Source organism: Microcaecilia unicolor, chromosome 1, assembly GCF_901765095.1.
Source record: "Microcaecilia unicolor chromosome 1, aMicUni1.1, whole genome shotgun sequence".
Classification (NCBI taxonomy): Eukaryota; Metazoa; Chordata; class Amphibia; order Gymnophiona; family Siphonopidae; genus Microcaecilia; species Microcaecilia unicolor.
The window spans coordinates 482,998,779-483,021,463 of record NC_044031.1 but is presented as its reverse complement, the minus strand read 5'-3'; the positions used below and the strand labels follow the sequence as shown (position 1 = coordinate 483,021,463).

The 22,685-nt window shown below is 47.3% G+C and overlaps 1 protein-coding gene across 2 annotated transcripts in view; it reads left to right on the top strand.

The window, feature by feature from the left end:
• The window catches only part of NOL4 (nucleolar protein 4), a 382,191-nt gene that overhangs the window by 16,903 nt on the left and 342,603 nt on the right, over positions 1-22,685 (top strand). For both annotated transcript variants that reach the window (XM_030213991.1, XM_030213980.1), the window contains exon 2: positions 17,362-17,473. In XM_030213991.1, the coding sequence (XP_030069851.1) occupies positions 17,362-17,473 (112 nt within the window). The remainder of the gene's footprint in view (positions 1-17,361; positions 17,474-22,685) is intronic.

Sequence of the window (22,685 nt, the reverse complement as noted above, 5' to 3'; positions counted from 1 at the left end):
TACACTTGAACATGAAGAGACAGTTCCTGCGCAAAAGAGCTTACAATCTAATCAGGACAGATAAACAGGACAAATAAGGGATAAGGGAATTAATAAGGTGGAAAAATAAAACATACAAGGGTACTGTACAAGTGAATAGGGGTTAGTAGTTAAAAGCAGCATCAAAAAGGTGGGCTTTTAGCCTAGATATTAAGGCGATGAGAAGACTCAACATCGTCCTCTATGACACTGGGGAGCATCGATGCCAAGCAAAAGAGGAGTAAGGTAGGCTGGCTCTTTCTAAACAATGAGGGAGACGTATATACAATGTTAGGTCTTTATTGAAAAGCACCAAACAACTCAACACAGCTGCTGTGTTTCAGCATCAAAGCGCCTGCTTCAGGTGTCTATAAGACATGTAAAAGCTAATGTATCCATATAATACTAAAAAAAACCCAATAAAAGTATAAATATGCAAAACATGACGTAATAATAATATACATATGTAAGCAGAAAATACTCAAATTAAATTTACTGTATAGATTTGCATAAATAAAAATAATAAAAATAAAAAATGAACTTCCTCAAATCAAATACACTAATGATATAATACTGACAAGTTAATTATAAGACATTGAGAAGTAGATACAAGTGAAACACTAGACCACTAACCTTATGGTGTAATGAAATAATGTTTCCAAGGTCAAATGCAAAGAGAAAGCAAATGTTGTTTTCTTGTTCTAATACAAAAAACAAAGATAATGTCGTAAGTCCTACATGAGGGAGAGAAAATATGAGAACAATATTCACTCACCAGTCACAAATAAAAATGTTCTCTGGTATTCAAACCTATATGTAGAAAATGTGGAATGGAAAACATCCGAACAATAAAAGTAAAACGTTCTAAAATGTTGCAAAATAAAATGTTGAAAAATAAATAAACAGTATAAATATTGTTGTCAAACAACTTTGTGCAATGCACGAAGTCAAAGAGGAAAAACTGAAAAGATATTCTGCCATAAGTGAACAATCATATCTCTTACCTATGCCAGGCATCAAAAGAAGCATCGGCATTGATCCCCCTCGACGCATGGTGCCAGGAGGTCCTGGGTTCCAGAGAAGCGTTGGCACTGAAAGGACACTCCCCCTCCATACAGAGGTGCTGATGCATTGGTGTCCACACAGCCAGTACAAGGCACCTACTTTGACCCCATGGATTCAGCAGCCTGCTTCTGTATCAGCACCCCAGCCTTTTCCAATGTCAGCCCTCGATGAGCACCTCCAGGCCTTGCTCCCTGAGCTTTTGGTGGGGTTCTTGCAGAGTGCATCGGCTTCTGGGGTGCTTGCACCAGCTATGCCTCTTGCTTTAGTCCTGTATGGCCATCGGCCTGCAGTGATGTCTCTGACGCTAATGCCGCTTATCGTCTCAGCGTCGACTGCTACCCATGTTGGCACACCCTCAACGGTTGAGGAAGCTTCGCCGGAGTCAAGGCTGTAGCCAACACCTCAACACCCCTCTCGGGGACATGGTACCTCTATGTCAAGGCGAGCTCGGTCTCAGCCCTCCCATGAGGAAATCTTGGCTGACACTGATGAGGAGTGCTCATGGGACTCAGAAGAGGATCCACGGTACTTCATGGAGGAGGTCCTATGGCATTCCGTCTGATCCATCCCCTCCAAAGGAAAGGAGGAAGTCTCCACCTAAGAACCTTTCCTTCCCCTCTTTTGTAGAGGAGATGGCACCTGCCATCCCAATTCCTTTTGAAGCAGAGGACAAGCTTAGGGCTAAGATGTTGAGGTCCTGGACTACAACTCTCCTTCTAGAGAGGCTGTGATGGTCCTGCTTCACAAGATCTTATGGGACATTCAGATGAAGAACTGGGAGTCCCCTCTGTTGGTCCTTTTCCTCCCCAAGAAAATTGGAATCCATGTACTGAATTCAGTCTTCCCCTGGGATTGATAGGCCCCAGTTGCTTCATCATTCCCTAGTGATAGAATCTGCGCTCAAAAGAGCCAGGAGTTCTAGGGATTATGCTTTGGCGCCCCCTGGCAGAGAATCTAGAACCCTGGATTCTTTTGGGTGGAAGATGTATCAGGCCTCCATGCTTATTTTACATATCCAATTGTACCAGCTGTACAAAAGCCTGTACTTGCAGTCCTTGGTATGCAGTATGTCTGATTTAGCAGACTCTCTCCCACTGGAGCAGGCTGAATCTGCTCGCCAGCTGGTCAAGCAGCAGAAGGCATATCGTAAGTTCTTGGCCAGGGATGTCTACGACAGTTTTGGACGTGGCCTCTAGGATCTCTGCCCAGAATATAGCAATGCGCAGGCTCTTATGGCTGCATGTCTCTGACTTGGACCCGGCAGTCCAGCAGAGATTTGCGGATACCACTTTCCGGGGGGGATAATCTTTTTGGAGACACGGTGGAGGAGATCACTGACCTCATCCAGAAGCACACTGATATGATTGATTCTCTGTCCCACCGGGCACCTTCTGCACCTCCCACCTCCTCTTTTTGGCAAGTCAAAAAGGAGTACTTACTATTCACCGAGGCATAGGTACACCCCTTTTTGCCAGCCTCAGCAGGCTCAGCTCCAGCGCACTTGTTCTCATCAGCAGCTTAGCTGCTATAAAAGTGACTTTCCCAGATGACTTGCTGGTCATGGGGAGGCTGAAGTTTTACAAATAAAGGTGGCCCCCATGTAACCTCCGACTGGTGGGTTATTCAAATAGTCCATCTTGGATATGCCCTGTATTGGCTTCAGAGACCACCAGATTGCCCACCGAGCGCACATCAATTCAGCTTTCAGAACAAGCAGGTACTTGCAGAGGAATTCTTCGTCTTTCTCAAGGCCCATGTGGTCGAACCCATTCCACTAGGGAAAGAAGAGAAGGGATTCTATTCTAGGTACTTCCTTGTGCAAAAGAAAACATGGGGGGGGGGGGGGGCATCGCATCCTAGACCTGAGGTGCCTGAACAAATTCCTGGTCAAAGAAAAGTTCAGGATGGTTTCCCTGGGCATTCTTCTTCCCATGCTTCAGGAAAACGATTGGCTATGCTCTCTGGACTTAAAGAATGCTTATACACACATCTTGATACTTCCAGCTCACAGAAAGTATCTTCAGTTTTGGCTGGAGACATGTCACTTCCAGTATCGTGTGTGGCCTTTTGGCCTTGCGTCAGCTCCCAGAGTTTTCACCAACTGTCTTGCAGTAGTCGCAGCATCAGTACGCAGACTGGGAGTCCATGTGTACCCCTATCACAGATTGTAGGACAGTGCTTAGGAGTCTATGCGGAGGACTATTTGGGTTTTAGAGCTACTAGTGTTCGTATTAAACTACCCCAAGTCCCATCTGCTCCCTGTCCAGCAATTGGAGTTCATTGGAGCCCTGCTAGACACTCAGCTTGCTTGAGCTTTTCTCCCTGTAGCACGGGCAGATGCTCTTGTCACCCTCGCCACTCGTGTCCAAGCAGCTTGACAGGTCAGAGCCTGGCAGATATTGAGGTTGTTGGGCCACATGGCCTGTACTGTTCATGTAACACTGTAGGATAAATCACAGATAAGAAATTACCTGTGTCCAGGTTCCCCAAACAGAACTATCTGCAAGCAAATAATCCTGAATTAGGTCTAGGGGTGGGAACCTTGGAACCTAGCCAAATACTTCCGTTAGAAAGAACTGTAGCTGAGAACGCAGGCTGATATATATATATTAGATTTATTATGGTATCAGGTAAGAAAATATCGCTAAGGTATACAAAATAGAACTCTGCAAAGCTTTGGCTGAATACAAAATTACTGGCTGATAAAAATTACACTCATACGTCACACTACTAAACACTAATTCTTACTGGTTACCAGATAAAATTACACCACTGATCAGTCACACTATGTTACGAGGTAGTACAGTTATTAGCAGCTTCCCCTGATCACAAGTATGACGGCACCAGCCTTCTGCTCAGGTAAATACCACTAACTAGCCCCCGACTGATAGGGAATAGATCACCATGAGGCTCATTTTCAAAGCACTTAGCCTCCCAAAGTTCCATAGAAACCTATGGAACTTAGCCTCCCAAAGTGCTTTGAAAATATGCCTCCATGTCTCTCACCAAGCTGACCTTCGTGGCAGTCTCTCGGGATTTGCACAGGATACTCCTCAGACTCAAGCTGGATTCACAGTGAGTCTCAGTCGCAGCTGGAAGGGAACTCTGCAGCAGATAAGGAGGGCACAGGTCACTCTGTGCTGATACAGCTGAACCACGATACTTTCCTCCAGATACACAGTTCATCAGTTGGTGGACCTTATTAGGTCTCACTGGTCTTATTTTCACCTCCACCTTCTTCCAAGGCTTCCGACTAACCTTTTCTTGTTCCTGCTCTTCCCAGTACCTCTTGGTCCGGTGGCTGCAGGAACCAATCTGGATCTTCCTCGGTTCACTGCGTGGCAAGAACAGTCCATTGTTCTTGACCTTCAAGTTGTTACATTTTGGTATGCATTTTCTGTTTCTCACCCGCCTTGCTGGAGCCAGCCTCTCAGGGAGATAAGGGGGCCTGCTTTGCCCACAGCATGTCATTGGTGTTGAGCTTCTGCTGTAATTTTCCACAAGCTGCAAAGCTGTTTCTTGCTGACACAGAGATGTGTGGGTCAGAGTTTACAGCCTCCATTTTGCTGTCATAGGATTATACAGGCCAAGGCCCGCAAGGTGAGACACACAGGGAAATACTCCTACAACACCCATGGCATGTCTTCACATGAGAACTGCCCAATGGACCCTAGCTTCCCAGTGGTGTCAGCAGCAGGGAACCTAGAGGATGTTATCCGAGTTTTGCTAGAGCTAGTTCTGTCCCTACTCCGGTGGACAATTTGATTCAGTTTGACTCCGGGACTCCCATTCCAAATTCCACAGCCCACTAAAGTGCTTATGATGGATGCATCCTGCCTAGGGTGAGGAGCTCATTTAGACAGGCTTCACACTCAAGTTGCTTGGTCAGCCTAGGAAACAGATTTCCAAATCAAGCTTCTAGAGCTCTGGGTGATCTGGAATCCTCTAATGGCTTTCAGCGATCAGCTAAACAACCAAGTTGTACTCATTCAAACAGACAATCAGGTTGCCATATACTACACGAACAAGCAAGGGGGCATAGGTCATGCTCTCTGTGTCAGGAGGCTGTCCGGATGTAGCATTGGGTGCATCAGCATGGGATGCTCCTCAAGGCCACTTACATGATGGGAAAATTCAACAGCCTGGCCAACAGATTGAGCAGAGTCATACAACTGCATGAGTGGTCCCTCAGCATGGGCATTGCCTGTGTGATCTTCCCAATGTGGGACACCCCCTTGGTGGATCTCTTTGCTACTCAGTCCAGTCACAAAGTTGCTCAGTTCTATTTCAGGCTCATCGGATGCCTTCCTCCTTCATTGGGGAACAGTACTTCTGTATACCTATCCTCCCATCCCTCTTGTGGGGAAGACTTTGCTGAAACTCAAGGAAGACTGCAGGACCATGATCTTGATCCATTCCCTAATGGCCCTGGCAGATCTGGTTTCCTCTTCTTCTGGAGTTATCCTCCAAAGAACCGTGGAAACTGGAGTGTTTTCTGACTCTTATGATGCAGGTCGAGGGAAGTCTCTGACCCCCACAGCCTGAATGTTGAGAGCTTAGAATTTGCTTTCTTGCATTTTCCTGAGGGTGTCTCCAGGGTCTTGCTGGCTTCCAGAAAAGATTTCATTAAGAGATGTTGCTCTCAAATGAAGGAGGTTTGCCGTCTGGTGTGAGGGCAACACCCTAGATCCTATTTCCTGCCCTTCACAGACCCTGCTTCAATACCTTCTGCACCTCTCTGAGTCTCTCTCAGTGCAATTAGTGCTTATCGAAGTGTAGAGGGTAGTCCATCTCTGGACAGCTTCTAGTTCTTCGCTTCATGACAGGTTTGCTGTTGACACAACTCCCTGTCAAATCTCCACATGTGTCATGGGACCTCAACATCATTCTCACTCAGCTTATGAAAGCTCCTTTTGAACCACTTGATTCTTGTCATCTGAAGTACTTAACCTGGAAGGTCATATTTTTGGTGGCTGTTACTTCAGCTCACAGGGTCCGTGAGTTTCAGGCTGTAGTGGTGGATGCTCCTTATACGAAGTTGCATCATAAGAGAGTAGTCCTCCACACACCCCCTACCTAAGGTTGTTTCAGAGTTTCATCTCAACCAGATGATTTTTTGCCAACATTCTTCCCCCAACCTCATGCCTACCCTGGCAAGAGCACTGCACACCTTGGACTGCAAGTGAGTATTGGCCATTTACTTGGAACGGACTAGGCTCCACCCAGCTTTTTGTTTCTTTTGATCCCAACAGAATGGGGGTCACCATCAGGAAACACGCCATTTCTAATTGGCTGGCAGATTGAATTTCTTTCACTTATGCCTAGGCTAGGCTGACTCTTGAGGGTCATGTCAAGGCTCACAATGTCAGAGCCATAGCTGCACTGGTAACCCATCTGAGGTCAGCCTCCGTTGAAGAAATTTGAAAGGCTGCAACATGGTCTTCAGTCCACACATTCACATCTCATTACTGCCTTGAGCAGAATACTTGACGTGACAGTCGGTTTGGATAGACAATTATGCAGAATTTGTTTGGGTCTAGAGTCCAACTCCTAGGCCCGTTTTGTTCTGTTCCAGGCTGCACGCTCACTCAGATTGTATATAGTTTCAGGTTAATTATTTATTTGCCCTCGCCATTGCGAGGTCCAATTGACCACTGGTTGTTGTTTTTGGTGAGCCTGGTAGCTAGGGATTCCCATCTGTGAGAATTATAGGCCTGCTTGTTCTTGGAAAAAGCAAAATACTTACCTCTAGCAGGTATTCTCCAGGGACAGTAGGCCTTATATTCAGACATACCCTCTCACCTCCTGTTGGAGTTGTCTTCTTTTTATTATGTTTTATACTATACTGCTGGTCCTGCACTCTGGTGGCGGGTGGGAAGGCTCTCGTGAATGTGTGGTGGAATGCATCTCGTGCTCAAAGACCTATTTTTAAGCTTGTTAAAAGCTCTGGACTGGCAACTCTGACCCGCGTTACCCTTCTGTGAGAATATAAGGCCTGTTGTCCTCAAAGAACATCTGCTACAGGTAAGTATCTTCGCTTAAGTGCCTGGTAATTTATCCTGTGTTAACTGCAAGCTCTATCCATGCCCATAAGCTATCTGTTCTCCACCCTTTTCCTGCCCTCTGCTATGGCAAGTACTTAGTACTCCAATTTGTGTAGCTTTGCAGCACCTGTTATCAGGGGCGTAGCCAGACCTTGTGGTGGGAGAGGGCCAGAGCCCAAGGTGGGGGGGGGGGCACATTTTAGTCTGCCGCCGCCGCCGCCCACACCACCACCACCTTGCTGCTTCGCCCACCATCCTTCCGCACCCCACAGCAGCAAATACCTTTGTTGGGGGAGATCCCCAACCCCCGCCAGATGAAGCCTTCTCCAGTGTTACAAGAAATTATTTATTTTGGGGAAAAGAGCTCTAGAGCACTCGCTACTGTTTATAATTTAAGAGCAGGCGCTGTATTTATAAGTTTTAGGATATTAATTTCTCCACCAATCACCAAAGGTGATAATTGCAATAAATTAAATAAATTAAGTATATATAAAAGATACCATATACTCAGAACACAAAGAGCGTATTTTTAGCTTCAAAAAAGGTTGATTTAATATACAATTGCACACGAGAGGTAGGTTTTAAGAGATCTTTACAGATAATCTGTGCTTAAGTAAGGCAAGGTAGCAGGTCTAGATCAAAAGTTATGTTACTTACAAGTCCTTGTTACACAGTATGAACAGCATTAGGTAAGCACATGTTTGCAGGACAGGAGAGCTTCTGCAGTGAGTGGATCTGAGTTGCTTGCAGTTGAAGAGAATCTGAATCTTGGGGAAACAGCTTTTGCTTTTATATCTTGCAAGCTGCAGGAGGATATGCCATGTGGATCTTTGTCCTGGTTTCCTGGTTTCCACACGACCCTTGGGCATTTGCAAAGCATTGTGGTATCTTGGTCTCATGTCTTATGACATCACAAGACTTGCTGTCTGGATCTTGCTGACAAATGGTCTTTTGATGTGAAAAGGCTTCCTGCTCAGTCTCTGGAGCAGATACACATTACAAGTCCTTCCTTTCTGCACATGTCTGAAAGCTGATGGGAGGGGCAGGTATACCTTTGACAAGCAAATGTCCTGTTTATGCTTTTCCTCTGAGTTCTTTGTCTTCAATGGGTTCTCCAGACTTTCTGTCTCTTGGGTCTTTGGTTTTCAGAGATGTCCTGATGAGCGTCCAGGTACCCACCTTAGTCAAGCTTTTGTTCAGTCTTTTTAGGTGGGAGGGCAGAGAGAGTTTTATTTCTCTTTGAAGCACAGTACCCTTTTGGTCTCTTAAATGTCTTTGTAATTAACTAGTCCTACTACCAGAAATTCCCAAGGAAAAGGGGAAAGAAGGTACATCTTTTAAAAGCTTTTTATATTGATAAAATAATTCTGACAATTGGCTTATACCATAACACCAGCATCGATTTCCGGCGCCGCTGCATTCCCTGCCCTGCTCTCTCTTCCTCATGTCCTGCACGCTCCTTTAAGTGAAACTGAGCATGCAGGGCAAGCAACACGGCGGTGTTGAACAAGGCTTCAGCTGGCAGGGGTTGGGGACCTCCACCACCAAAAACCAGGGACCTGGATGAAATTTGGGGGGGCCAGGCCCCCATGGCCCCACGTAGCTACACCACTGCCTGTTATTGCATACTAACTGTTATCACACACTAATTCACACATTAACTGCTGACCGCACTTTAGTAAATGGATTCCTATGTGTCTTTATAAAATATGCTGGAAATAGGCCCCTATTTGGCCTTTACACATAGGTGACCTATTATAAAATTACCTTCCATGTGTTGTTTATTTAACTCTCCTTGAACAAAATTTAGCTAAGTAAGGGCCCCTCTTAAAAAGCAGCGGTACCCATATTGCTGTTTTGCTGTGCGTCATTACAGCACTACTGCAGGAGCCCGGCAATAGTGCTTGCCCCAGCATGCTCCATTTCTGGTGGTTAAAAAATATTTTTTAGTTTTTAGCGCTGGGGGCTTACCTGATGGTAATCGGGCAACCCCGCATGCAGCCCAGTTACCGCTGGGCTGACACAGGAGCCCCTACTGCCTCCTAAATAGGTTGCAGTAAGGTCTCCCCTGGGCAATGTTTGCACGGCAAGTGGTTCACTTAACACTACTACAACTACTACAAATCATTTCTATAGCGCTACCAGTCGTACGCAGCGCTTCACAATTGAACATGAAGAAAAGACAGTACCTGCTCAAAGAGCTTACAATCTAAATCAGGACAGACAGCCATTTCCTTTTTTAAAAAAATGCCTTTTACTCGTTGCGTTAAAAGGGGGCATTGGCGGGCAGCAAATCCACACGCCGAATCTACCACAGGGCCCCTATTACCACAGTTTTGTAAAAGAGGCCACAAGGGCTTCTTTTACAAAGTTGTACTAGCGATTCCTGTGCAGCAAATGAGATGAAGCCCATTCAGTTCCTGTGGGCTTCCTCTCATTTGCTGCACAGGAATCGCTAGTGCAGCTTTCTAAAAGAGGCCCTAAATTACTTAGAGGGGCATTTTCAAAAGAAATGTCTAAGTTGGAATTTGGATGTCTTTGTAGAATGTCCAAATTCGGAGGCAGGGAAAAGGCCATTTTCGAAAAAAGATGGACCTCCAACTTTGTGTTTGAAAATACCTTGGACGTCCTTGGATTTGGACGTCTTTGATTTTCAGCCATTTTCGAACCAAAGACGTCCAAGTCTAAAATGTCCAAATTCAAGCTTTTTGGACATGGGAGGAGCCAGCATTTTTAGTACAAAGGTCCCCCTGACATGCCAGGACAGCGATCGGGCACCCTAGGTGGCACTGCAGTGGACTTCATAAACTGCTCCCAGGTACACAGCTCCCTTACCTTGTCTGTTGAGCCCCCCAACCCCCCCAAAACCCAGTACCACCAACTGTACACCACTACCATAGCCCTTATGGGTGAAGGGGGGCACCTATATGTCGGTACAGAGGCACCTATATGTCGGTACAGAGGGTTTCTTGTGGGTTTTGGAGGGCTCGCTGGTTCCTCCACAAATGTAACAGGTAGGGGGGATGTGGGCCTGGGTCCACCTGTCTGAAGTGCACTGCACCTACTACCAAACTACTCCAGGGACCTGTATGCGCTGTCATGGACCTGAGTATGACATATGAGGCTGGCAAGTAATATTTTTAATCATGTTTTTTGAGGGTGGGAGGGGGTTAGTGACCACTGGGGGAGTAATGGGAGGTCATCCCCAATTCCCTCGAGTGGTCATCCGACCTTTTTGTGCCTTATTCGTAATAAAAACAGGTCTGGGTGTAAATGTTGAAGTTTTAGTCCTGGATGTCTTTGCTTTTTTCCATTATGGCTCAAAGACATCCAAGTCTTAGGAATGCCCAAGTCTTGCCTCAACCACGGCTCTGATACGCCCCCCTTGAGATTTGGACATCCTTGCGATGGACTTCAGAGAAAGACGTCCAAAATCAGGTTTTGATTATACCGATTTGGACATCTCTGTGAGATGGACGTCCAAGTGCCAATTTATGTTGCTTTTTGGACGTCCATCTCTTTCAAAAATGAGCTTGTTAGTAAACTTAAATGAAATCAGACCTCCTTCCTTCCAAAACTACTTATAAGAAACATGGGAAGTGGGATGGATGTGTTTGCGACAGAGAGGGTAGCTCTGTAAGTAAAACAAATCAGCTCTTCAAAACCAGTTTACAGTTGATGCTAATTCACAAGTAGTATATAAACTCCTTTGTAAACAGAATCTTATAAACAATGTTATATTTAAACAGAATTGAAAACACCAAATAGAAAACTAGACCTGTCCGATGATTAAGCATGTTATAATTTTTCAACATTACATACTGTATTAGTAGCTATTGAGTGATAAGTAGTGAGATTAGCAAGTGTTTCTTGAAAGGATACATGATTTTTTGAATATGCTTTTATTGTGCTGCTTTACATTTGCAGTGTAATATTGATTCTCCGAGGACAAGCAGGCTGCTTGTTCTCACTGATGGGTGACGTCCACGGCAGCCCCTCCAATCGGAAACTTCACTAGCAAAGTCCTTTGCTAGCCCTCGCGCGCCCGCGCGCACCGCGCATGCGCGGCCGTCTTCCCGCCCGAAACCGGCTCGAGCCGGCCAGTCTTCTTTTGTCCGCACTCGGTACGGTCGTGTTTTCGCCGTGTCGAGCCCCGGAAAGTCGACCTCGCGCGTCCAATTTGTTTTGAACGTGTTTTTTTCCTTCGGGAAAGCTTTGTCCTAGTCGGGAAGTGCTCCGGAAACCCCCCGCCGGGTTTCGTGTAAATCCTCCCCGTACTTCCAGCTTTTTTGCCCCGGTAAGTTTTCTTTCGTCGTCGGGGTAGGCCTCTTTTCGGCCTCGGTCGAGATTTTTTCTCCCTCTAAATTTGGTGCTTCAAATTTCGCCATTTCGGCTTTTGATTTCGCCGGCGTGATTTTTCCGCCCATGACATCGAAGCCTTCCAGCGGCTTCAAGAAGTGCACCCAGTGCGCCCGGGTTATCTCGCTCACTGATCGACACTCGTCGTGTCTTCAGTGTCTGGGGGCCGAGCACCGCCCTCAGAACTGCAGTCTGTGTTCCCTGCTTCAAAGGCGGACTCAGGTAGCGAGACTAGCCCAGTGGAACGTGTTGTTCTCGGGCTCTTCGTCGGCATCGGCACCGGGATCTTCGAGTGCATCGACGTCGTCAGCGTCCAGACCATCTTCCTCGGCCGCCCCTGCATCGAGTGCATCGAGGCATCGGGCCTCTGCATCGGCGCCGAGACATCGGATAGCTGCATCGACGTCGGTGGTACCAGGACCTCGTCTGCTGATGTCGTCGGACGGTGGTGCATCGGGTGGAGTGCAGGTGAGGGCTGTCCATTCCCCCGCTGGTGGCGGTGAGCCCTCGGGTGGGTCTCCTCCTACCCTGAGGGCTCCTGCGGTACAGCCCCCCCGAGATCGACCTTCTTCAGTCTCGGCCCCGAGGAAGCGACGGATGGATTCGACGTCCTCCTCGTCGGTGCCGGGGAGCTCTGGTGACATGCTTCGGAAGAAATCGAAGAAGCATCGACACCGGTCTCCTCCCCGTGTCGGCACCGAGAGCTCTGGGTCGCCGAGGGATTCGGCACCCAGCAGGCATCGGCACCGAGAGGACCGCTCACCCTCTGTTCAGGAGGTGTCGATGCGCTCCGCTCTGGACAGCCCGGAACAGCCTCCACGCCCGGAACAGGTACTGACGTCGACGCCTGCATCGACCTCTCAGCCTTTCTCTGCAGCCGCTCTAAACGAGAGCCTCCGGGCCGTTCTCCCAGAGATTCTGGGAGAGCTGTTGCGCCCTACCCCTCCGGTACCGGCGGTGCTTGCGCCACCGGTACCGTCGAGCGTGGCGCCGGCTGGCCCATCGCCCAGGTTGAGGTCCCCGACGTCGTTACCGCGTGCGGTACCGACCGCGGCCACCTCCCAGGAAGGCTCCCCGACTACGTCGGCGGAGGGAGCTTCGCCGATGCGGGCGAGGGAGTCTACCTCTCGACGCCCCCATCGTGGACGGGGTTCCACGGAGTCGAGCAGGGCGAGGTTGCAGACACAGGTCCGTGAACTTGTGTCTGACACCGAGGGTGAGGCCTCGTGGGAGGAAGAGGAAGATCCCAGATATTTCTCTGACGAGGAGTCTGAGGGTCTTCCGTCTGATCCCACTCCCTCTCCTGAGAGACAGCTTTCTCCTCCCGAGAGTCTGTCTTTTGCCTCCTTTGTCCGGGAGATGTCTACGGCCATCCCCTTCCCGGTGGTTGTGGAGGACGAGCCCAGGGCTGAAATGTTTGAGCTCCTGGACTATCCTTCTCCACCTAAGGAAGCGTCCACTGTTCCCTTGCACCATGTCCTGAAGAAGACATTGCTTGCGAACTGGACCAAGCCATTAACTAATCCCCACATTCCCAAGAAGATCGAGTCCCAGTACCGGATCCATGGGGACCCAGAGCTGATGCGCACTCAGTTGCCTCATGACTCTGGAGTTGTGGATTTGGCCCTAAAGAAGGCTAAGAGTTCTAGGGAACATGCTTCGGCGCCCCCGGGCAAGGACGCTAGAACCTTAGACTCCTTTGGGAGGAAGGCCGACCATTCCTCTATGCTCGTGTCCAAGATCCAGTCTTACCAGCTCTACACGAGCATACACATGCGGAATAATGTGCGGCAGTTGGCGGGCTTGGTTGATGCTCTTCCCCCTGAGCAAGCCAAGCCTTTTCAGGAGGTGGTCAGGCAGCTGAAGGCGTGCAGAAAATTCCTGGCCAGAGGAGTTTATGACACTTTTGATGTTGCGTCCAGGGCCGCTGCTCAAGGTGTGGTGATGCGCAGGCTCTCATGGCTGCGTGCCGCCGACCTGGAGAATAGAATCCAGCAGCGGATTGCGGACTCGCCTTGCCGTGCGGATAACATTTTTGGCGAAAAAGTCGAGCAGGTGGTAGAGTCTCTCCACCAGCGGGACACCGCATTCGACAAGTTCGCCCGCCGGCAGCCTTCAGCTTCTACCTCTACAGGTAGACGATTTTTCGGGGGAAGGAAGACTGTTCCCTATACTTCTGGCAAGCGTAGGTACAATCCTCCTTCCCGACAGCCTGCGGCCCAGGCTAAGCCCCAGCGCGCTCGCTCTCGTCAGCAGCGTGCGAATCAGCAAGGCCCCGCGGCTCCCCAGCAAAAGCAAGGGGCGAGCTTTTGACTGGCTCCAGCAGAGCATAGCCGACATCCAAGTGTCAGTGCCGGGCGACCTGCCTGTCGGAGGGAGGTTGAAAGCTTTTCACCAAAGGTGGCCTCTCATAACCTCCGATCAGTGGGTTCTCCAAATAGTCCGGCAAGGATACACCCTCAATTTGGCCTCACAACCTCCAAATTGTCCACCGGGAGCTCAGTCCTACAGCTTCCAGCACAAGCAGGTACTTGCAGAGGAACTCTCCGCCCTTCTCAGCGCCAATGCGGTCGAGCCCGTGCCATCCGGGCAAGAAGGGCTGGGGTTCTATTCCAGGTACTTCCTTGTGGAAAAGAAAACGGGGGATGCGTCCCATCCTAGACCTAAGGGCCCTGAACAAATATCTCGTAAAAGAAAAGTTCAGGATGCTTTCCCTGGGCACCCTTCTCCCCATGATTCAGCAAAACGATTGGCTATGCTCTCTGGACTTGAAGGATGCCTACACACACATCCCGATACTGCCAGCTCACAGACAGTATCTGCGATTTCAGCTGGGCGCACGCCACTTCCAGTACTGTGTGCTACCCTTTGGGCTCGCCTCTGCGCCCAGGGTGTTCACAAAGTGCCTAGCTGTGGTAGCAGCGGCGCTTCGCAGGCTGGGGGTGCACGTGTTCCCATATCTCGACGATTGGCTGGTGAAGAACACATCCGAGGCAGGAGCCCTGCAGTCCATGCAGATGACTATTCGCCTCCTGGAGCTACTGGGGTTTGTGATAAATTACCCAAAGTCCCATCTTCTCCCAGTGCAGAAACTCGAATTCATCGGAGCCCTGCTGGATTCTCGGACGGCTCGCGCCTATCTCCCAGAGGCGAGGGCCAACAACTTGTTGTCCCTCGTCTCGTGGGTGCGAGCGTCCCAGCAGATCACAGCTCGGCAGATGTTGAGATTGCTGGGCCACATGGCTTCCACAGTTCATGTGACTCCCATGGCCCGCCTTCACATGAGATCTGCTCAATGGACCCTAGCCTCCCAGTGGTATCAGGCCGCCGGGGGTCTAGAGGACGTGATCCACCTGTCCACGAGTTTTCTCGAATCCCTGTATTGGTGGACGATTTGCTCCAATTTGACTCTGGGACGTCCCTTCCAAATTCCTCAGCCTCAAAAAGTGCTGACCACGGATGCGTCTCTCCTGGGATGGGGAGCTCATGTCGATGGGCTTCACACCCAAGGAAGGTGGTCCCTCCAAGAAAGCGATCTACAGATCAATCTTCTGGAGTTGCGAGCGATCTGGAACGCTCTGAAGGCTTTCAGAGATCGGCTGTCCCACCAAATTATCCAAATTCAGACAGACAATCAGGTTGCCATGTACTATGTCAACAAGCAGGGGGGCACCGGATCTCGCCCCCTGTGTCAGGAAGCCGTCAGCATGTGGCTCTGGGCTCGCCGTCAAGGCATGGTGCTCCAAGCCACATATCTGGCAGGCGTAAACAACAGTCTGGCCGACAGGTTGAGCAGGATTATGCAACCTCACGAGTGGTCGCTCAATTCCCGTGTGGTGCGACAGATCTTCCAGGCGTGGGGCACCCCCCTGGTGGATCTCTTCGCATCTCAAGTGAACCACAAGGTCCCTCAGTTCTGTTCCAGGCTTCAGGCCCACGGCAGACTGGCGTCGGATGCCTTCCTCCTGGATTGGGGGGAAGGTCTGCTGTATGCTTATCCTCCCATTCCTCTGGTGGGGAAGACTTTGTTGAAACTCAAGCAAGACCGAGGCACCATGATTCTGATTGCTCCCTTTTGGCCGCGTCAGATCTGGTTCCCTCTTCTTCTGGAGTTATCCTCCGAAGAACCGTGGAGATTGGAGTGTTTTCCGACCCTCATCACGCAGGACGAAGGGGCTCTTCTGCATCCCAACCTCCAGTCCCTGGCTCTCACGGCCTGGATGTTGAGGGCGTAGACTTTGCCTCTTTGGGTCTGCCAGAGGGTGTCTCCCGCATCTTGCTTGCTTCCAGGAAAGACTCCACTAAGAGAAGTTACTTCTTTCATTGGAGGAGGTTTGCCGTCTGGTGTGACAGCAAGGCCCTAGATCCTCGCTCTTGTCCTACACAGACCCTGCTTGAATACCTTCTCCACTTGTCTGAGTCTGGTCTGAAGACCAACTCCGTAAGGGTTCACCTTAGTGCAATCAGTGCATACCATTACCAAGTGGAAGGTAAGCCGATCTCAGGACAGCCTTTAGTTGTTCGCTTCATGAGAGGTTTGCTTTTGTCAAAGCCCCCTGTCAAGCCTCCTACAGTGTCATGGGATCTCAATGTCGTTCTCACCCAGCTGATGAAACCTCCTTTCGAGCCACTGAATTCCTGCCATCCGAAGTACTTGACCTGGAAGGTCATTTTCTTGGTGGCAGTTACCTCGGCTCGTAGAGTCAGTGAGCTTCAGGCCCTGGTAGCCCAGGCCCCTTACACCAAATTTCATCACAACAGAGTAGTCCTCCGCACTCACCCTAAGTTTCTGCCAAAGGTTGTGTCGGAGTTCCATCTGAACCAGTCAATTGTCTTGCCAACATTCTTTCCCCGTCCTCATTCCTGCCCTGCTGAACGTCAGCTGCACACATTGGACTGCAAGAGAGCATTGGCCTTCTATCTGGAGCGGACACAGCCCCACAGACAGTCCGCCCAATTGTTTGTTTCTTTTGATCCCAACAAGAGGGGAGTGGCTGTAGGGAAACGCACCATATCCAATTGGCTAGCAGATTGCATTTCCTTCACTTACGCCCAGGCTGGGCTGGCTCTTGAGGGTCATGTCACGGCTCATAATGTTAGAGCCATGGCAGCGTCGGTAGCCCACTTGAAGTCAGCCACCATGGAGGAAATTTGCAAAGCTGCGACGTGGTCATCTGTCCACACATTCACATCTCATTACTGCCTGCAGCAGGATACCCGACGTGACAGTCGGTTCGGGCAGTCAGTTCTTCAGAACCTGTTTGGGCTTTAGGATCCAACTCCACCCCCCGAGGGCCCTGTTTGTTCTGTTCCAGGCTACACTCTCAGTTAGTTGGTAAATTTTTTAGGTCAATCTCAGTTATGTCCTCGCCGTTGCGAGGCCCAATTGACCAATGTTGTTGTTTTGAGTGAGCCTGGGGGCTAGGGATACCCCATCAGTGAGAACAAGCAGCCTGCTTGTCCTCGGAGAAAGCGAATGCTACATACCTGTAGAAGGTATTCTCCGAGGACAGCAGGCTGATTGTTCTCACAAACCCGCCCGCCTCCCCTTTGGAGTTGTGTCTTCCCTTGAAGTGTATTGTCTTGCTACATACTGGACTGGCCGGCTCGAGCCGGTTTCGGGCGGGAAGACGGCCGCGCATGCGCGGTGCGCGCGGGCGCGCGAGGGCTAGCAAAGGACTTTGCTAGTGAAGTTTCCGATTGGAGGGGCTGCCGTGGACGTCACCCATCAGTGAGAACAATCAGCCTGCTGTCCTCGGAGAATACCTTCTACAGGTATGTAGCATTCGCTTTATTTGAAATATAATGACCGGTTATGTTGTAACATAAGCAGAATGAACATGATTTAACACCTATATTTTGTGATTCATTTCAGATTTCAGAAACATATGCCTTCCTACCGAGAGAAGCGGTGACACGGTTTCTAATGAGCTGCTCAGAGTGTCAGAAAAGAATGCATTTAAATCCAGATGGAGCGGATCATAAAGGTAGGCTTAGTGTTAAAGGTGTTTGAGCTGTGCAAATGATTTATCATAATGAACAGTTTGTATTAGGGCTGTACCAAATATTCGTATTTGATTTGATTTGGCCCTGAATTCAGTATTCATATTCGGCTGAATAGTGATTTAAATTCGAATACAAATAATCCGAGGCTGTACTGTGCTGAATCCTATTGAAAAAAACACCTGATCTCTGATTTCATGTTGCTTGTTTTATTTTGTGTTATGTTCAAGCTCAATGCCCATTATTCGTATTCATATTTTTCATTATTCTTATTTGGCCGAATAGTAAAATATGCTATTCTGTACAGCTCGTTTATATATTTCCCTTCTGTAAGAGAGGTTTTCAAATACCTAGTAGAATATGGTTTAAATACATTTATTTATTAAAATTTATGAGACAGCTGCCCACAAAATGCTCCAGGTGACTTAAAACCAAACGTATATAATCCAAAACGTAAAACAAATAAAACTATAAACACCAAACCATTTGCATCAAACATATATACTCCAGAAAAAAACAATGTGCAATAACATAAGACTAAAAAATGAGCATAAGAGTAGTTTAGAACAAGACCTTCAAGCATTAGAAGTCCACACAAACAGGCTAAATGGAATAACAGGTCATAGGTTTTATTTATTGAATATCTATAGCCCATATTATCTAAAGAATCTAAGCAGGTTGCATAAAATAAGAGATATAAAATCACATAAAACAATATTAACAACAGAGTATTCATATACCACAAAAATACAGTGTTAATCACATTTAAGACAACAACCATCAGAGACAAGCAAATGCTTGCTGAAGTAAGTGTGCTTTTAATAGCCTGCTGGATGAAATTAATTATGAAATTAATTATGTCATTAGTCTTAATTCAAGTGGCAGTCTGTACCATAATGTAGGACCAGCACCTCCTTGGGTGCACTGCTGGAGCCCGACCGCCCGGAAGAAGTCAGTGGATTAGGAAAGCATGTCGGGTGATATGTCTAATGCAAAGTTAGCCTTCTTGGGCAGCACAGGCGTGTATACTTAAGACATAGTTAAAATGCAGCCACTTCTCATATAAATACTACCCTGCTGAATATATATCATTCAGCTTGCATTGCTCGTAGGTGGTTTGTGCAGCAGCGATGACTCGATCCAGAATGTCCTGTTGGTTTTGTAATGGGTGTGGACCTTCTTCACTTCTCGCCTTTGGAGGGGGCAGTCTTCTTATCCAATGCTGACCTGACTGATTCAAGCACCCACATGAAAATCAAAGACAGGCTTTCAGCAGGGAAGGCTGATGTCATCTTGAGTGATATGGCACCCAATGCCTATGGCATTCGAGACCTAGACCACCAGAGACTTGTTTCTATGTGTCTGTCACTTCTTGATCTGGCCCAGAGTATTCTTAGTCCTGGCAGAACCCTTCTGTGCAAGCTGTGGGATGGAGGGAAAAGCAGTGTTCTGCGAAACAGGCTGGTGCAGGTTTTCCAGGATGTGAAGACTGTGAAACCACAGGCTAGTAGGAAAGAGTCTGCTGAGACCTACTTCCTGGCAAAATCTTACCAAAAAGAGAGACTTCACTAGAGACACCCTATATTTGTTCACACCAGAGCCTGCAAAGGCCTCTCCAGTACTATGTAAGCCACATTGAGCCTACAAATAGGTGGGAAAATGTGGGATACAAATGTAATAAATAAATAAAATAATTGCGCCTGATCGTCCTCTAAATGGTTTGATGGAAGGAGGGGACACCTAATAAGCACATCTCCTGCAGTCTCAGTGTTCTAGAACAGTGTTTCCCAACTCCAGTCTTGAAGTACCCCCTGCCAGTCAGGTTTCAGGATATCCACAATGAATATGCATGAACTTGATTTGCATACTTTGCCTCCATTATAATCAAGGTCAGTCACTCACACTTAGATGTTATCATTTTCTCATTTCAACTCAAAAACTTCCATATATATCTCTCAGATACATGATACTCTTTTCATAGAACTTTTTATAACAAAGAAACTATCAAACACATCACTCCAATATAGTGTCACACTGGGGATTCAGATCTGAAGGATAAAATATATTAAATTTTAAAAAATAGCCTCAGTGTAACAGGGAGCCTGACTTTTATGCTCCACTGTAAATATTACCATCACAGGCTTCCACCACCTTCCGAAAAAAACACAGAGAAAAACTCCCAGAATATTTCAAAAATTCTACAGAAGTGCAGCCTCATAGGATTTTCACAGTCTGTGGGGTTTCTCAAAAATTAAAGTGTCCAATTTATATTATCCTTCTGGCAAAAAATGTCCAATTTCCTTGTTTCTCGACAGTGGGAAATCCTTCTGTTTCGCTATCTTCATCAGGAGAAATACATAGCAGTGCATAAAAAAACTGCTTTACAAATTATCCATAGCACTTTAATGTTGGAGAAACCCCATAGACTGTGAAAATCCTATGAGGCTGCACTTCTGTCAGGACAATTTGGATGTTCTGAGCTAAGTAAAGTTTACTTTTTGTCAGAATTAGAATCCATTCATTAGTAAGGATGGAAGTTTAAGCAATTCTAGCAATGTTATAAGAGTTTTTGCTCTATTTTGAGTTTTCTTTACTTGCAGGAAGGCTTCTCTGTTTGAATGAGGATTTTAGTCTAGTGAGGGATTGCTAATTAGTGTCTATTTGGGTGATTTATATTCATAGTGAGATCTAGTGTTGTGGGTATTTGGATCTGTATTGTGTTAAATTGTGTTACCCTCCCTTCTATTTTTTAAACACAGACTTTTCTCCCACTTCTTTAGAATTTTTGAAATATTCTGGGAGTTTTTCTCTGTGTTTTTTTCGGAAGGTGGTGGAAGCCTGTGATGGTAATATTTACAGTGGAGCATAAAAGTCAGGCTCCCTGTTACACTGAGGCTATTTTTTAAAATTTAATGTATTTTATCCTTCAGATCTGAATCCCCAGTGTGACACTATATTGGAGTGATGTGTTTGATAGTTTCTTTGTTATAACTACACACTCGTTGCAGATTGTTTATTTGATAGAACTTTTTATTCAATTTGATACAAAATGTGTCATAATATCAGGACCTGCATCAACTTGGCCATGTTTTGCCATAGCTCGTCAGGACAACGGCATTAAAAATAATACACAATACAAATATTGTACATAAGCCATACTAAAAGCTTTTAAATATTTTTTACAAATACCTGTTACCACATGCTACTTACTCCCAGCGTTTTCTCATTTAACAAGGAGGTGATAGTTCCTCTGTGTAAGGATATGTGGAGGGGCATAATCGAACGGGGCACCCAAGTTTTCCTGAGGGCGTCCTCGCAGGACGTCCCCGCGAAGGGGCGGGGAAACCCATATTATGGAAACAATATGGGCGTCCATCTTTCGTTTCGATAATATGGTTGGGGACGCCCAAATCTCAACATTTAGATCAACCTTAGAGATGGTCGTCCCCGGTTTTCGGCTATAATGGAAACCGAGGATGCCCATCTCAGAAACGACCAAATCCAAGCCATTTGGTTGTGGGAGGAGCCAGCATTCATAGTGCACTGGTCCCTTTGACATGCCAGGACACCAACCGGGCACGCTAGGGGGCACTGCAGTGGACTTCAGAAAAAGCTCCCAGGTGCATAGCTCCCTTACCTTGTGTGCTGATCGCCCCAAATCCTCCCAAATCCCACTCCACACAGCTGTATACCACTACCATAGCCCTTAGGGATGAAGGGGGGCACCTAGATGTGGGTACAGTTGGTTTTGGAGGGCTCACATTTACCACCACAAGTGTAACAGGTAGGGAGGGATGGGCCTGGGTCCGCCTGCCTGAAGTGCACTGCAGTACCCACTAAAACTGTTCCAGGGACCTGCATACTGCTGTCATGGTACGACATTTGAGGCTGACAAAAAATATTTTTAAAGTTTTTTTTTTTTTTTTAGGGTGGGAGGGGGTTAGTGACCACTAGGGTAGTAATGGGAGGTCATCCCCAATTCCCTCCGGTGGTCATCTGGTCAGTTCGGGCACCTTTTTGAGGGTTGGCCGTAAAAAAAAAAGGACCAAGTAAAGTCGCCCAAGTGTTCGTCAGGGACGCCCTTCTTTTTTCCATTATCGGCCAAGGACGCCCATGTGATAAGCACGCCCCAGTCCCGCCCACTATGCTTCCGACATGCCGCTGTGAACTTTGGTCATCCCTGCGACGGAAAGCAGTTGAGGACACCCAAAATCGGCTTTCGATTATGCCGATTTGGGCGACCCTGGGAGAAGGACGCCCATCTCCCGATTTTTGTCGAAAGATGTGCGCCCTTCTCTTTCGAAAATAAGCCTGAGAGTGTCACTTCTGCATGTGATTAAATTTAGTCTCCAAATTAGACAACTCCTGCAACACTAAAATCTGAGTAGCTGCTTCAACAGGGCCATCAGACACCCAAGTAGATCTAGTTGTTTACTACAGATACATCCTTATATCCAGCTACCAATTTAAAATGTTTTCTCAATTGTAATTTCTGAAAAAAATCTATTTATCACTATCCAAACTTTAAATGCATCATAAGGTACTGTTCACAGACTTTTAAAATCCCCTAATCCATCAAGGGACTTGTATTCTATTTATTGGCACATGATCTTTTCCAGTTCACAGTTGGCAGTCATTAGCACTCCCTCAGCTGAGGCCCTATCTGTTTTCTTTATCAATACTTTATTAGCCTCCCTTCCTCCTTCTCTCCCACCTTTTTCCTCTGCATCTTCACCGTCCTTTTCCTCTTGCTCTGGTTCTGCTACCTGTTCATCTTTTCACACTCAAACTTTATTTTCTTTAAATAAGACTATGAGGCTTATTTTCAAAGCACTTAGCCTCCCAAAGTTCCATAGAAACCTATGGAACTTAGCCTCCCAAAGTGCTTTGAAAATATGCCTCCAAATCAACCATGAAACCCACCTATTGAGCTCGGGATCCTATCCCATCAACTTGGCTAAAACTACCCACCCTAGGTTTACTTCCTACACTCCTGTCATTAATCTTAGCCTGTCATCTGGACAATTTCCTGATCTCTGGAAAAATGCATTAGTTTGCCCCATCCTGAAGAATCCCAATTTAGACCCCACTACTCCCAGACACTATCGTCCAATATCAAATCTCTCTTTCATGTCAAAAGTTTTAGAAAAAGTGGTATTCCATCAGCTCACTTCTTATACAGATAAAATCTTTGTT